Raw genomic sequence first — 14,289 nt, 5'->3', positions numbered from 1 at the left:
CCTGCGCAGTCGGTCTGCACCATGGATCAGCAGAGATTTCTGCAGCAGCTTGCCATTGTCCTGGACCCAAAGAAAGGCAATGTGAAGACTGCGACCAATGTCCTCCAGAATGAATTCTACAAGATCCCCGAGTCCCTCCTCTTTCTCATCCAACTTGTCATCTCCCACGACAGCCCCGACCTGAAACAACTCGCCGCTACCCAGGCGCGGCCATTGGTGTCGAAACACTGGACCAAGATTCGCAGCGACCAGCGGCAACATGCGAGAAGCCAGCTGTTTCAGGCTACACTGTCAGAACCTTCCTCCCTTGTTCGGCATTCCGCATCTCGCTTGATTAGTTCCATCGCAAAGATCGACCTGGAAGATGGGGAGTGGCCAGAGTTGCCGGCCATGCTACAGCAGGCAGCCACAAGCGCCAAGGCAGCCGAGCGTGCTGTTGGCGTCTACGTGCTGTACAGCATCCTCGAAACAATGGGTGATGGTTTCAGTTCCAAGTTTAAAGAGCTCTTCGCATTGTTCAGCAAGACAATCACAGACCCAGAGAGTCTGGAGGTGCGCGTCAATACTATGTTGGCGATATCCAAGATGGCACTGGTGGTTGACGCCGACGAGGACCAAGCGTCCATCAAAGCATTCCAGAGCATATTCCCCTCCATGGTCGCTGTCCTGAAAGACACAATTGCTGCCGGCAAGGACGACCAGGTTATGCTGACATTCGAGGTCTTTAACACCCTCCTGACTGCGGAGTATCAACTCATGTCAAAGCACTTCCAAGAACTAGTCAGCTTCATGAACGACATCGCTACCAACACCGCCATGTCCGATGACATCCGGACTCAAGCCATTAGCTTCCTGATGCAGTGTGTCGTCTACCGGAGACTCCGAGTTCAGGGTGCCAAGATGGGCGAGCCGTTGACGAAGAGCATGCTGCGAATCGTCGCAGAGATGGATGACGATGACGACGAGGACGACGATGTCACGCCCGCTCGGTCAGCGCTGGGACTGATCGATACCATGGCCCAGTCTCTGCCCGCCAGCCAGGTAGTGGTTCCGTTACTGGATGCATTGCCCCAGTATTCGAAAAGCCCAGACCCAAACTATCGCCGAGCTGGAATTCTCGCCCTAGGCATGGCGGTCGAGGGTGCCCCGGATTTCTTGAGCACTCAGTTGTCATCCGTATTGCCTATCCTGTTCACGCTGTTAGAAGACTCTGAGGTCACTGTTCGCCGAGCCGCTCTGCAGACGACTGCCCGACTTGCAGATGATATGCCAGAAGATATTACCAAGCAGCATGAGAAATTGATGCCTTTACTGATCCACAATTTGACTGCCGCCATGAGTGGGTACAAAGGGGAAGATGAAGGACCTACGGTTGACATTATGAAATCCGGGACAGGTGCTATTGATGCAGTTGTCGATGGCATGGATGCGCAAGATGCCGTGCAGTACCTGGACAAGTTGGCTCCGCTCTTGCAGGAACTTTTCAAGCATCCCGACTTCAAGATCAAGGCATTGGCGGCTGGCGCGCTCGGATCACTTGCTTCGACAGTCGAGGCACCTTTCCTACCATATCTGGCAGATTCCATGAATGCCATGCAAGAGTACATCTTGAAGAAAGAGAGCGAGGAAGAACTCGACCTCCGTGCCAGCTGTATCGATGCAATTGGAGAAATGGCTGTCGCTGTTGGTGCTGCCCAGTTCAAGGACTATGTCCATCCACTGATGCAATCGAGCGAGGAAGCTTTGCACCTTGACCATTCGAGGCTCAAGGAGAGTACTTACATTCTGTGGGGCTCTCTGGCCAAAGTGTACGAAGAAGACTTTGCTCCTTTCCTTGGTGGTGTGGTGCAGGGACTGTTCGCCTGCATCGACCAAGAGGAAGCCGATTTGGAGGTTTCACTGGGAGAAAGTGCCAGAGATCTGCTGGGAAAGGAGGTGACTATCGCCGGCCAAAAGGTCAAGGTGGCAGCTGCGGATAGTGACGACGAAGCCGAAGATGGCACCATTGAAGATGTTGAGATTGACGGTGACGACGACAGTGACTGGGGCGACCTGGCCACTGTCACACCAATTGCTCTCGAGAAGGAGATCGCAATTGAAGTCATTGGCGACCTTGTCTCCAATACGAAGACCGCCTACCTACCATACTTCGAGAAGACGATCGAGAAGTTGCTACCTCTAGTGGAACACAGTTACGAAAATGTGCGCAAAGCGACACTCAGCACGTTGCACCGGGCGTATGCAGCATTGTACGACGTGTCCGAAGAGTCTGGCCAACTTCAGAAGTGGAAGCCTGGTCTTCCGGTTCAGGTCGAACCGACCCAAGAGCTCAAGAAGTTCGGTGAGATTCTGATGGCCGCGACCCTGAATGTCTGGACCGAGGAGGAAGACACGTAAGTTGCCACCCCTGTTCTCCCATCTGCAGTCCAACTATCATGATGAGTTACATTCGTTATCCCAGCTCACTCCGACACGAAAAACGTGGATGAAGCGAACACGATCTTCAACCCTCTGAATTTGATGGCCCATTTGAATGCAGCTTCTTCAACTCGTCTTATCATGAGTTACATGCTGACCAGAAGAAATAGTGCCACAGTTACTGAGATCTCAAGATCTCTCTCCGAGAACCTCAAGATGACCGGACCATCACTCCTCTCCTATCCTGATGTCCTCGGCAAGATCGTGCAGACCTTAACGGATTTGATTACGAAGAAGCACCCCTGCCAAATTGACATGGCAGATGAAGCCTTGGATGAAGAAGATATGGAATCGACCGAGCTGGAATGGTTGGTTGTTGACAGCGCCATGGATGTCATCTCCGGCCTCGCCGCTGCCCTAGGCCCCAGTTTTGGAGAACTATGGAAGATCTTCGAGAAACAGGTCCTGCGTTATGCGAGCGGTGGCGAAGCTCTAGGCCGCGCGTCTGCATGCGGCGTACTTGCAGAAGTCATCACTGGGATGGAAGGCGCAGTTACCCCGTTCACGGCTCAGATGATGAATGTTCTGCTCAAGCGTCTCAGTGACGAAGATGCGCAGACAAAGTCAAACGCAGCTTATGCTGTTGGGCGTCTGGTCGAGAAATCCAACGACGACGCTACCACTACCAAGGCATATCCACAGATTCTTCAGAAACTCGAACCTATCCTTCACATTCAAGAAGCGCGCTGCACCGACAACGCAGCTGGCTGTTTGGCGCGTCTAATCATGAAACATAAGGACAAGGTGCCAGTGTCACAGGTCCTCCCCGCCCTTGTCGATGGAGGAATTCTCCCTCTGCAGGACGACTACCAGGAGAACGAACCGGTCTGGAAGATGATTGTTCAACTCTACCGCGAACAGGACGCGACAGTGCAACAGCTTACCCCAAAGCTCGCTCCTATCATGGTGAGCGTGCTCGGGCAGCCTGAGGAGCAGTTGACCGATGAGGTTCGAGAGCAGGTCCAAGCCCTCGTGGAGCATCTCAAGAGCATACATTAGAGCAGACCAAAATCTCTGGCACAGAATGCAAAGCTGGACGACATAGAAACGAAATGACGAGTTGACGAATGCATGGAGTCGATGTCTGTATGAGAAAAACACAACCAAAAGAGAGCATGGATGCCTTGTTGCAGTTGATATGCACGATGCAGGCAGGCAGACACTTGATTTTCGGGCGCAGCGCGGATTCAACGAGCATGCAAGATACCAAACAACGGCCTCAAACAAGGTCTCGAAATCTGATCCACCAATCGTTCCACCACCTTTGCTCACGTTCGACCAATCTTCCCTCTCCTACCTTCCAACACCCGGCGGTTTCAGACTGGACGGACTCATCTAGCCGCAACAGTGACCGGATTAGTAGTCTGCCACTGCAGTTTCCCTGTCGTGACAAAGAATTCTAGCCTGAATTTGGCCCGCTCTTATGTCTCGAGAAAGCCCGAGCTCTTGTTGCCCATCCAGCCCATCATCCAGCGCATGTGATTGATTTGGCGGGACAGGATTACATCTGCGATGCCATTGGGCAGATCGACGGCGTATCGCCTTGGGCGGACGACCTTGGAGCGGAATTGATGCCGGTCAACACCGATCGGGATGTTTGGATTGATGATACTAGTAATTAACGATTATGGACTGGCTATGGCTCTGGCTCTGGCTCTACGCGCTGAACAACAATGAATCCTGTCCTTGGAGTCTTCTCCCCCATGCCTTTCATCTCGTGCTCTCTTCGATCCTGTGGTCGGTGTACGCACCAGCTGTAGTGTTTTGGGTAGAAGAGTGCCTATTCTGTAGCCGGACTGTCGATGGCTGCATAGAACCGCAGAAACATGAATGAAGACATTCTCGAATAGAGAGTCATCATAGTCAGCATCATCGTCTTCTTTTTCCACTTGCTTGCATTGCTTCCTATGCCTTACAAGACTATAGATAATGTCTTTCTTTTGGTTGTTTTATTCATTGCATGAGATCACCTAGTGCTGGTGGAATCTGACTGTAATGGCCCCCTATCGTGTATTGAGGTACGTAACTTGAGCGACAAGAGGATGGAAATACATAAAATAAGCAGGTCTAAGCACCATATATAACTCTGTAGCAATCCCCTGCAGCTCCCTAGACGGAGAGGACATCATCCAGTGCGACTCTCAACAATACATTTCTGTTCGAGAGATGCTCCCCTCTTGTTATCCGTGATAACGCAAACAAAGTCTGATAAAATTGCAATGTAGTCACCCATGTCTGATCCGATCCCAAGCTGCCCTCGTTCGTGCTGTTGACCGTAAGAAGCCAGACATGCTCTCCGTCAGAAGGAGTGCTGCCTGCCTGAGTGATGTGATGGCTGGTTCATGTGATCCATTATCAGCACCCCATGGCGTGTCTGGTGGTCTGATCCATCGAATGAAGTCTGTGCTCTGATTGTTCCTGGGTTCCCATCAAACATGTTTACCTGGGTTTCAATATATATTTCGGTGGCCATTGACCAAATCGCCCTTTCCACATGTCACTTCTTCAAAAACGCCATCAAACGCCAACCGACTTGACCTGGGTAGGAAATAGTAGCTGTCGTGCGAAACAGTGTATTGCACCTCTTCGCTCGATGCAACCTGTGCTGCGGTACTGACGTGTGTGGTTTCACAGTCGACTCTTTTTTTTTGGCCATGAGTTCTGATGTTTAGACTGTTTTTTTTTGGTGGCAGCTAGCCCAGTCACTTCTCCGGGGTCCACGCGAAATCTTTCATATGTTACCGAATCATCAGCATTCAGAATAGGAAAAAGCAGAATTAGTAGACCATCCCTTCCTTCCACCTGGGAATCCATATAATTAGGCCGGCTCATATCGACACAGTCAGCAGTGCAAGCAGCCTTTTGGGCGCAGGAGATGCGACACGTGGCAAACGAGGCAAAGATACTCGCCCCAGCATTCGACCCTCTGTGTGACTCGTCTTCTTGGGTCATTCTGTATGTCTGCTCCGACCATGATTAGGCAGCATCCAGACCAGCCTGCCCAATACGAGCGATGCTTGGAAACAACCCTAGGTCAATTGCTCCTGGCTCTTGCTGACACTGGTCAGGAGCAAGGAGCTCATGTTTCCCGAGTGGCACACAGCTGGGACATTTCGACCCAAGAGCAGTATGTCAGATGAAGCCAGGCAATCTTTTGCATGCTCGTTGGTACCAATTCAGTAATTTGTCGCGGCAACCCCAGCCTGGGGAGGTCGCAGTTCTTCTCAATGTCGAAGTACACGAGCATTGACGGCCTAGGAGTGAGACTCGTTGTCGAGTTGCGACTCACCCAGAGACAACGCATTGCCATGCCGTCCTTCCCGCAGCTTAGGCCAAACTTCTCATACAGCCTTGCGACATGAAATCCATGGCCATGCTACAAGCGATGATAATGGCGAGACGCCTGCAGCGGCAACAGGCTGTCATTCGTCTGTAGTGCAGATGTGTGTGGCACCATTCACGACTGATGACTTGGATGCAGGGCAGGATGCCTGGTAAATGAAGGCGGGCGGCGCTGCAGTGCCCCGAGCTGAAAGCCAGTTCTTGACCCCAAGGCCTGATGACTGTGTGATAAGGAGTAACGTTCATACCGCACTAAGCCGCAACAGGCAAGATGGCTGCTTGACCCGTGTCATCGTTTGCGGGGCCATGTGCAATTCGTCTGGTTGCTGCTTCTCATTGATTGATGGAAATTGCGCCTGAGGCATATGGCGTCGATGACCCCGGTGGGGTTTCGCGGCAAGGGCGGACAACAACATTTGAGCAGACCCGGGAGGCGGCCAGCTGTGCTCATAAGAGACCTTGCAGCGCCTGAGTCGGAGGCTGGCATTTCCTCTTCTCCGAGGCATATAGAAAGTGCCTCCTTCCTGCCCAACAATGGAACAACCCCAACAGCATACTCTGAGATCACTTGCAGCATTCCGTGGCTCTCTTGATTCAATCTCTCCCCGACTCTGGCCGTTGCTCGAATGCCGTAGGGGCTGAGGTCCCCGGCTTCCGGCAGTCGTCAGTGGATTTGATGAATCTCAGAATTGTTCTTGTCCAAATTGTGATCGTGTGAAAAGGTGCTCGGGCTTGCATTCGAAGCATCGCATCGATATTAGATTCCATGAGGCTGAACGGTTTGGGCCGGCTTATCAACCAAATTGTTGCCTTTCAGCTCGACTGCCGGTTGCCTTTTGACCCCAATGAATGGTTTGTGGCTTGCACCACCCAGTCTTCCAACCCCGGGTCGGATTATCTTTTTTCCAGTATGCGGCGTTCCAGGGTTCAAGACATGGCGAGAGGTCGCTGTCGCTGAGAAATAGGTTCCCGGACGGTGTGGTCCACCGGAAGATGCCTTCGTTCTGGATGCATATATGTGAGAACAGCCAACTCCCCTGCTGACCTTGGAAATAGGAAAGTTGTTCCGCCGGATGGGCTGGTGGTTCGAACAAAGGAAAGAGAACTGTAAACGAGGGTGGTCTGTCATCATCAGTGGAAATAGTCGTCGTTGGTGTCGGGCCAATATGCACTGACCAGATGAAAGCAACAGTATCCCTTCGATGTCGCTACTCCTGATCTTGCGCAGCATTCATCGAAGCCATGTGCATGCGCTCGAGAATCCCGGCCACTCTACCATTCAGCTGGTTCCTCCGCTCTTTTGGCGGCTGACCAAGATAGTATGGTCCATCGAGTCGCAGCTCATCGAGGTAGTGCCTCAACATGGGCTTTTCCTCATCGTCGGCACCAATGGAGGTCGAAGAGCCGGACGATACATTGGACGTGGCGCCGACGGAATTGCGCGAAGAAGTCGAGCGAGCCGAGTCTGAGACGCTTCCAATCGTGGATTTGGTGGAACTGTAGGAACGCGGTGTCAGTGCCTTGTGAACAAGTCTACACACATTTGGGCTTCCTGCCGACGTCAACAATTCTGCAACACTGGCGTTTGGTACAATCCCGTTTCAAGACTCATCGGTATTCCGGGGTTCATGATGCCACCAACTAGATGAACTTCAATGGACTCGCGCTGGTTGAGCTGAGGTGTTTGACCCAGGGTCTGCCTGCTCCAGGCACCTGCGTCTCCCACTTGGTCTCTTCCGCGACCCATTCTTGGACTCCGACGTCTGGGCACGACATCTATCTGCAAGAAGACTCGTGAAACGGATTCACAAACCTCATGGCTGCGGTGTTGGCAATAACCTACAGCGTCGCTCTCTTTGTGTCTGCCAGAGAGGGGGTCGGAGTCACACCGGGGCTGTGCGTGCAAGTGCGTACTAGAGGGCTGTCTGCAAAAAATACTCTCAGAATATGAGTGTGATATGGTTGACCGACTCTTGCTGGTTCTTCTCCGACTATTGACACAAGATGGGAGGACAGTAGGTGGTGGTGGGGTTCGAAGGTGTGGTGCAGGCAAAAGTACGCAATCTACCGTACCGCAGGTGGCCGAGCGAGTTTGGGTGGAATTGACCGGATCTGATGATGCAGGAGGTAGTAGAGGATGATTGTCGAGTCACAGGCTGAGGCGTGGTGCGAAAACAGACTTGGAGGCCAGTCGAGGTCATCTCAGAACCACCCGCGTGAGATTACCAGCATCCGCAATGAGAAGGCGCCACACGTCCCCGGGGGGCAGCGCTGGGGGCTAGGGTAGGCGGGTTTGGGGCTTAGGCTGGGTAGCCATCTCCCCCGTGGACTACGTCTTCAAGTTCATGAATGATTTTTATCTTTCGTTACTGGGTATGAATGAGCTCGACCTCTTTTAGTGGTTAGATGAATACGATTGTCTTCACTCGTACGATAACCAGCCCACGAGCCCTTCACTGCAGTGATAGTTGTTTGATTTCATCGAGAGAAGTGCTACGCTTCACAAGGAGTGGCCAAGTTGCCGACTCAGATATTGGAGGGGTCACCCATCATCTCTCCCCATCTGTGCTTCAACCATGGGCATTGAACATTTGCAATCTGACCCTCACGAGTCCTTCCAGGTGGATTCTAAGATTTTTGCCGGTGCCTGTGCGCGTGCATTCTGGCGTGGGCCGAGATGTCACGGAAGAGCGCAGTTCCTAGTTCGATCCACCCACTCTGACTGTCAACCACTACTGCTAGTAGTCACTGTCCGGGGCAATCGTTGGGTCTAACGGTCGCGCTGGTTCGTGATACGCTGATGACGGACGAGAAGCCCCCAATCATGACTTTGGAAGCATTGAGGCTCTTGTTGTTGGTCGAGGAGTGACGCGGCCTATCGAATCATAGGTCCATTGCAATGCGCCACTGGCATAAGGGCGATGGGGGAATAAGGGATCGTACTCTGCATAAGGTACATAGTAACTACCTAGGTAAGTTACTACCCACTCAATCCTTGACCTACTACTGGTAGACTAACAAAAGTGCAATGGGTCAGTCACACAACTACGAGTAGTGAAGAGGTGCGAAGAGCTTTTCTTTGACCCGTTCCACGGGACGATTCGTGATGATTGCTTCATCAATCGACAGTTGGAGGATGAAAATGAGAGAGCAAGTGGATAGACCTGCCTTGCGTGATCTTAGCTTGCTGCAGACATCATTCTCTCACCTCGGGACTTAGAGTACTGTAGCATATAGGCATACAGGTACCTAAAACAACACGCAGCCTATCTCAGTCTCACTCCGTCACGGCTCCCAGGTGCCACCATCTCACAGCTGTGCGTATCGAACAGGGGTGTCTACCTCTATTCTTTTCTGTTCTCCTCCTCCGTGTCAGTGTCACTTGTTGTGTTATACTTACCTACCCAAGGTAGTAATAGTATGGGATTATCACCCGCTGGAGCATTCAATCGAAAATCGATCTCCTCACGTGGCTGCACAGACGTGGTGGAGTAGTTGCTAGGTACTAATAGTAGTACTAGTAGATACCTAAGGTAGGCGCTTTGACGCCATCATGCAGTGGGAACCTTTCAAAGGCATGACGATTGATTGACGATCTAACTGGCAGCCTCCTAAGCCTTAAGAGCCTCCCATGGAGCCTAGGGAGCCCCGCAGATTACAGATTACAGATTTATGCTTCTCTCCAGCCTTCAGACTCGGAATCCTTGCCGCCTCTTAAACTTCCACCATTGATAAATATTGGAGACGACACTCCGACTTTTACACTTCATGCCTACCGTAGGTACGCATTCAATAGTATATCACTTCGCGAACCATCAACCACCCATTTGTGCCAACTCGAAGTCTCCTCCGCCTCACTGTCCCCTACTACAATGCCTCAGGTCCCTACGGTACTACTACTATCATCAGACAGGTCTTGGTTTCGTCAGTAGGTCTTCAACGCTCCCATCCCACCTGGCTACTCACGCCCAACACCACGAGAAGGTGCCTGTCTTTCGCTGGGCTCCCCCCTCTTTTTTGTGTTTTTTTCCCTTTTTCCCGTTTTTTTCTCCCTTCTGGCTCTGATGTGAGCAGTATCTTCCCAAATCTTGATGTCAAATTCTTGCCCAAGATGCCCCCTCCATACTGTTGAGTCTTGATCCTTCCCCGAGATGCCACTTTTGGGCGCCCTAGCGAGCTAGTGCTGCTGGAATTACGAAGTCTGTATTCCGCACCAAACTGTTCCACTCCCTCTGGACCGAGTCACTAGAGGCCCCGGTCTTGTTGCTGTTGCTGTTGCTCTGGCTGTTGCTGTTGCCCTGGCTGTTGCTGTTGCCCTGGCTGTTGCTGTTGCCCTGGCTGTTGCTTGCAGCTGTGACTCTGCTCGATGATGCTCTTGTGTGAACCACAGTGTGATGGCTGTTGGTTGAATGTGAGGCTCTTGGGGGCGTGACTCTGGCCGACGACCCCCTTGTGTGATGGCTGTTGCTTGCTTGTGAGGCTTGTAGAGGCGTGCCTCTGATTGTTACTGTTGGGGATATGCTTTGAACTGCCACGGGAACGACAATTTGAGGTCCCATACTCATAGGATGGCTGGGATGTCCCTTGGGTTTGGAGCACATGCAACCCATTTTAATGTCTTGATGTCTTTCCTTGCTGGAGGAAGAAGATGTGTTCAATGACTTTCGTCGTGATGATGGAGACCAGTGAGTATTGCTGGCAGCGGTGAGTCTTGAAAGGACTTTTTGCTTGTGTTTGTGGATGATGAGTGCTTGTGTTGTGTCCTGATATTGGCAGTCACATATGTTTGTGTGTGAAGCTCTCTATGAATTGTATGAGAGTCTTGTGACTTGTATGTGTCTTATGACTTGTATGAGAAACTTGTATGAGAGTCTTGTGAATTGTGTGAGTGTCTGAAGAAAGAGAAGACAAGAAAAAAGAAGCAGAGAACAGAAAGACAAGGGCATACATATATCTTGATTCCTGAGAAGAAAGCTGCCAAGGGGCATTGGGGGTGGACGACGACATCCAGTTTACTGCTTTCCACTCAATCTCTTTCAAGATGCTATTCAGCAGCCTGCTTGGTACGAAGAACTCGCTGAACCAACTATATAAAGGTAGGTTTGGGCTATTGGGTCCGAGTCTGGTACGCTCTCCCTCCAATGCTCAACCTCGACTATATTTCTTGGAAAACATCCCCATTGAGGGAAGGTCCAAAGCATATATCTCAACCACATCCTTGCTGAATACTACCGTGCCATTTGTTTTCCCCCGGTGGACCTTTGAACCTTCAACTTGAGTCGTACGAAACCCCAACAACACGAAACCATCACCCTTTTCCCCCAGCCACCCAGATCGGGCGATATTGGAAAAGAAGCCGAGCAGGAAGATTCAATGGACGGGAGTCTCTAGCTGCCACATCCCCGTGAAGAGCACAAAGTGAAGAGAGCCAATGTTGATGCCTGAGAGAATCGAGAGATAGGCCAAGAACGGAGGAGGAAAAGAAGAAGTTCGAGAACGAGGATCTAGGTGATATCAGCAGCTCGCAGACTTAGGGGCAGGCCCAGACTCAGCACCCACGTTTGTTGCTGTCGCTGCTGCTTAAGGACGAAGCACGAAGTATTGATCAGTGATCACATGTTGGTAAAAGTCAATATACCATGACCTGGCTCATGGAGACGAGGTCAGCCGTGTAAGATTGGGTTGACACGTCTTGTAAAGGCAAAGCATCTAGGTGTCGAATGATATATGTACGTACGTACATTTGTATACTTGAGGTATGTACTTTGCTACTACCTAGTAGGTACATAAGGTACCTAGGTATATGTAGGTACCTACCTAATGTACGTATATGTTCAGCCTCGTCTGGACCCTGACCGGGCTTGGCAACCTCAAGCCAAGGCTGGCAGCGGGACGACGTCTCCTGGGGTACTTAGTAGTACATCCCCTCTCTGATTCTCCCTTGCACCTGAGAATACCACTAGTGTTGCTTCCAAGTCCATCCACCGCAAGGCAGGACTTGCTTGACGCCACAACGCTCCGCGGACGTTGTGTGCACAGCATGCCTGTTCGCAGCAGCGCCAACATCCTCCCATCGATGCCGCCTCTAGTATGTCCCTAAAACCACCGTCCGTCCCGCATGCCGACGAAGACCACGATGTCGACTTGGACCTAACCATCCGCTTTTCCGCCTCCCTCCCCGATCTCCTCCTCACGATCCCTTGCTCACTGCACGCCAATACAGCGACCCTGAAGCAATTGATCCGCTCCCGTCTCCCAGACGAATATGCGACACGACGTATCCGCCTGATCTACTCTGGGAAGGCCCTTGTTGACGACGTCCCACTTAGTGCATCTCTCAGACGGAACGTGAGCAGGCCGACTTCACGCATCGGCACGCCAGGGCCCTACCATGGATCCCCCAATAGCAAGTCGAATGGCGGCGCAGCGCAAAAGGACAAGGACAGAACCCGGGACAATGGGAAAGGCAAACTCGCTGTGCGCGATCCACCCGCCCAGTCGCGCATCTACATCCACTGTTCGATCGGAGATATCGTGCTCTCCCCCGCCGAACTAGCTGCCGAAGCCACCTGCGCTCAGAACGGTGCGTCGACACAGAATGGCGATGGAGAACAAGATGTGTATGACAAGGGAAAAGGGACCAGCACTGCTGCCACCGGTGGGGTGCCTCCAACAACCACGACTCCAGCGCCCCGAGGATTCGACAGGCTGTTGAATGCTGGCTTCACCCCGGCGGAGGTCCAATCTCTTCGGCTCCAGTTTCTAGCCATCCAGGCGCACACGCACACTCCCGACACGATGCCGAGCCCGAACACGCTACGCGACATGGAAGATCGATGGCTCGACAGCTCGGACACGGCGGGAGGAGATCCAGGGACATTGGGCGATGGACCTGGTGGTTTCGGCACAGGTGCAGGGGCCGGGGACGAAGACACGCAAGTTGGGGCGCTGGATGATATGATTTGGGGGACTGCAATGGGCTTCTTCTGGCCAATCGGCTGTCTTATGTGGGGAGTGCGCGAGGAAGGCATCTGGAGCCAGCGGCGCAAGATGGCAGTCATGGTTGGCTTCATGTTGAATATCGGATTGGGCATCATTAGATATACAGGGTAGATGAGGCGACCGGGCGGTCACTGCCAGTGTTATAGTCACCTTCACCCTTCCATTTACGTTGACCCTTGCAGCCAGGCACATGGCGCCGGGCTCGCCAGTGATACCCAAGAGAGAGATCGAGAGAGACAAGGGCATAAAATGAAAGGCTACCCAGGACTTCGTTTGTACGATTTGGCCTTCTGTGTCGGGTTCCCGCTCTATAATTTTGTATATCCGATTACAGATAAGGACGGGAAGGTTTTGCGACACCCTCTCAAAACGCCGAAACACCCCATCTGCCAGTCCCCTTCCGACCGATACAATGTGCATAAACCCAGCACCGCTTCACTTGAACTTGCTGTAAATCACGCCAATGATAAGGAGTACCAGCACCGTAATGATCGCGATCGTGATTACCCGATTGGTAGCCATCCTGTCATGCTTCCCAGTTAGCACGGCGTTGCATGGTACCGGGAAGAGCCATGTGCTCGCGGCTGATGTGACGGCGCCCCAGCCAAGGGATCAAGGAATGGGAATGGGAATGAAATGGTTCTCACCTACGCGCCATCCCCCTCAGCGTCTTGACGCTCCTGTCCACATAACCCTCACTTTGCAGTAGATTGCGATGTGTGTTTTCAATGACATTGCGCTGCTGGTGCAGATCTGCCAGGGTCGAAGCACCAATCTGCTCCGTCTCGAGCGCAATCCGCTGCGAATCCCTCAGTCTGTCACTGCTGCGTCCTAACCGTTCCGTGCCCGACAACAACTGTTGACGCTGCTCGAGTTGCGGATCCCGGAGGCCGGCCTCAGGGTCATCTGTGTATCGATCGCCGAAGAGTTGTTTGCGGTCCGTGTCGGCCAGCGACTTCAACTTGCGTTTCAAGCCGTCCACGTCGGACTGGTGATTGCGAAATCGAGCGTTCACCTTGGACCGCACCGAGGTCGGAATATTGGATTTCTCTAGGTTCATCTGGTCCAGCTGTGTCCCACAGTTAGTATGTCAGTGATGCTTGTATCATAAAAGCCAACAACACCGCAAGGGTCTCCGAGTGTTCACGTACCAGCTCCTTCGCCTCCTCGAGTGCCCGCTCCGCACCGCGGATGGCGGCTTTGCGCTCTTCGCCGGCCAGCTCTGGTACCTGGTCTAGTTTCTGGTTGATGTCGGCTTCCACAAGTTTCAGTTCGGCCTCGTAGGTGCTGAACAGCTCCGAGCCGGCATCGGTGTCGAGAGGGTTCGCCATGGCCACGGTGGTCTGTCGGCGATGGATTCAATGGCGCCTAACGGGTCCTCGATCGAGTTGGAACGTCCTGAAGGAAGGCTTCGGAGACAGGAAGGTTTATTGCTTCGCGGGAACTGTCTCGGATGTGCCAGTTGCG

The 14,289-nt window shown here is 52.4% G+C and overlaps 3 protein-coding genes across 3 annotated transcripts; 2 read left to right on the top strand and 1 right to left on the bottom strand.

Moving 5' to 3' along the window:
* Positions 1–21: 21 nt before the first annotated feature.
* On the top strand, positions 22–3,477 carry A1O1_00552 (uncharacterized protein; the record flags this gene model as incomplete). Its single annotated transcript, XM_007721470.1, has 2 exons — positions 22–2,393; positions 2,589–3,477. The coding sequence occupies 2 exons, from the start codon at positions 22–24 to the stop codon at positions 3,475–3,477; spliced, it is 3,261 nt and encodes a 1,086-aa protein (XP_007719660.1).
* An 8,433-nt stretch (positions 3,478–11,910) lies between these two features.
* Positions 11,911–12,933, top strand: A1O1_00551 (uncharacterized protein; the record flags this gene model as incomplete). Its single annotated transcript, XM_007721469.1, has 1 exon — positions 11,911–12,933. The coding sequence occupies one exon, from the start codon at positions 11,911–11,913 to the stop codon at positions 12,931–12,933; it is 1,023 nt and encodes a 340-aa protein (XP_007719659.1).
* Positions 12,934–13,257: 324 nt separating this feature from the next.
* On the bottom strand, positions 13,258–14,153 carry A1O1_00550 (vesicle transport through interaction with t-SNAREs 1; the record flags this gene model as incomplete). The annotated part of the gene is made up of 3 exons (XM_007721468.1): positions 13,258–13,345; positions 13,470–13,891; positions 13,974–14,153. 3 exons carry the CDS (start codon positions 14,151–14,153, stop codon positions 13,258–13,260), a joined length of 690 nt encoding a protein of 229 aa, XP_007719658.1.
* Between the last annotated feature and the right edge of the window lie 136 nt (positions 14,154–14,289).

Source organism: Capronia coronata, assembly GCF_000585585.1.
Source record: "Capronia coronata CBS 617.96 chromosome Unknown acBCG-supercont1.1, whole genome shotgun sequence".
NCBI lineage: Eukaryota > Fungi > Ascomycota > Eurotiomycetes > Chaetothyriales > Herpotrichiellaceae > Capronia > Capronia coronata.
Note: the sequence above shows the minus strand (reverse complement) of the source record. Positions and strands in the feature narration are given on the sequence as shown.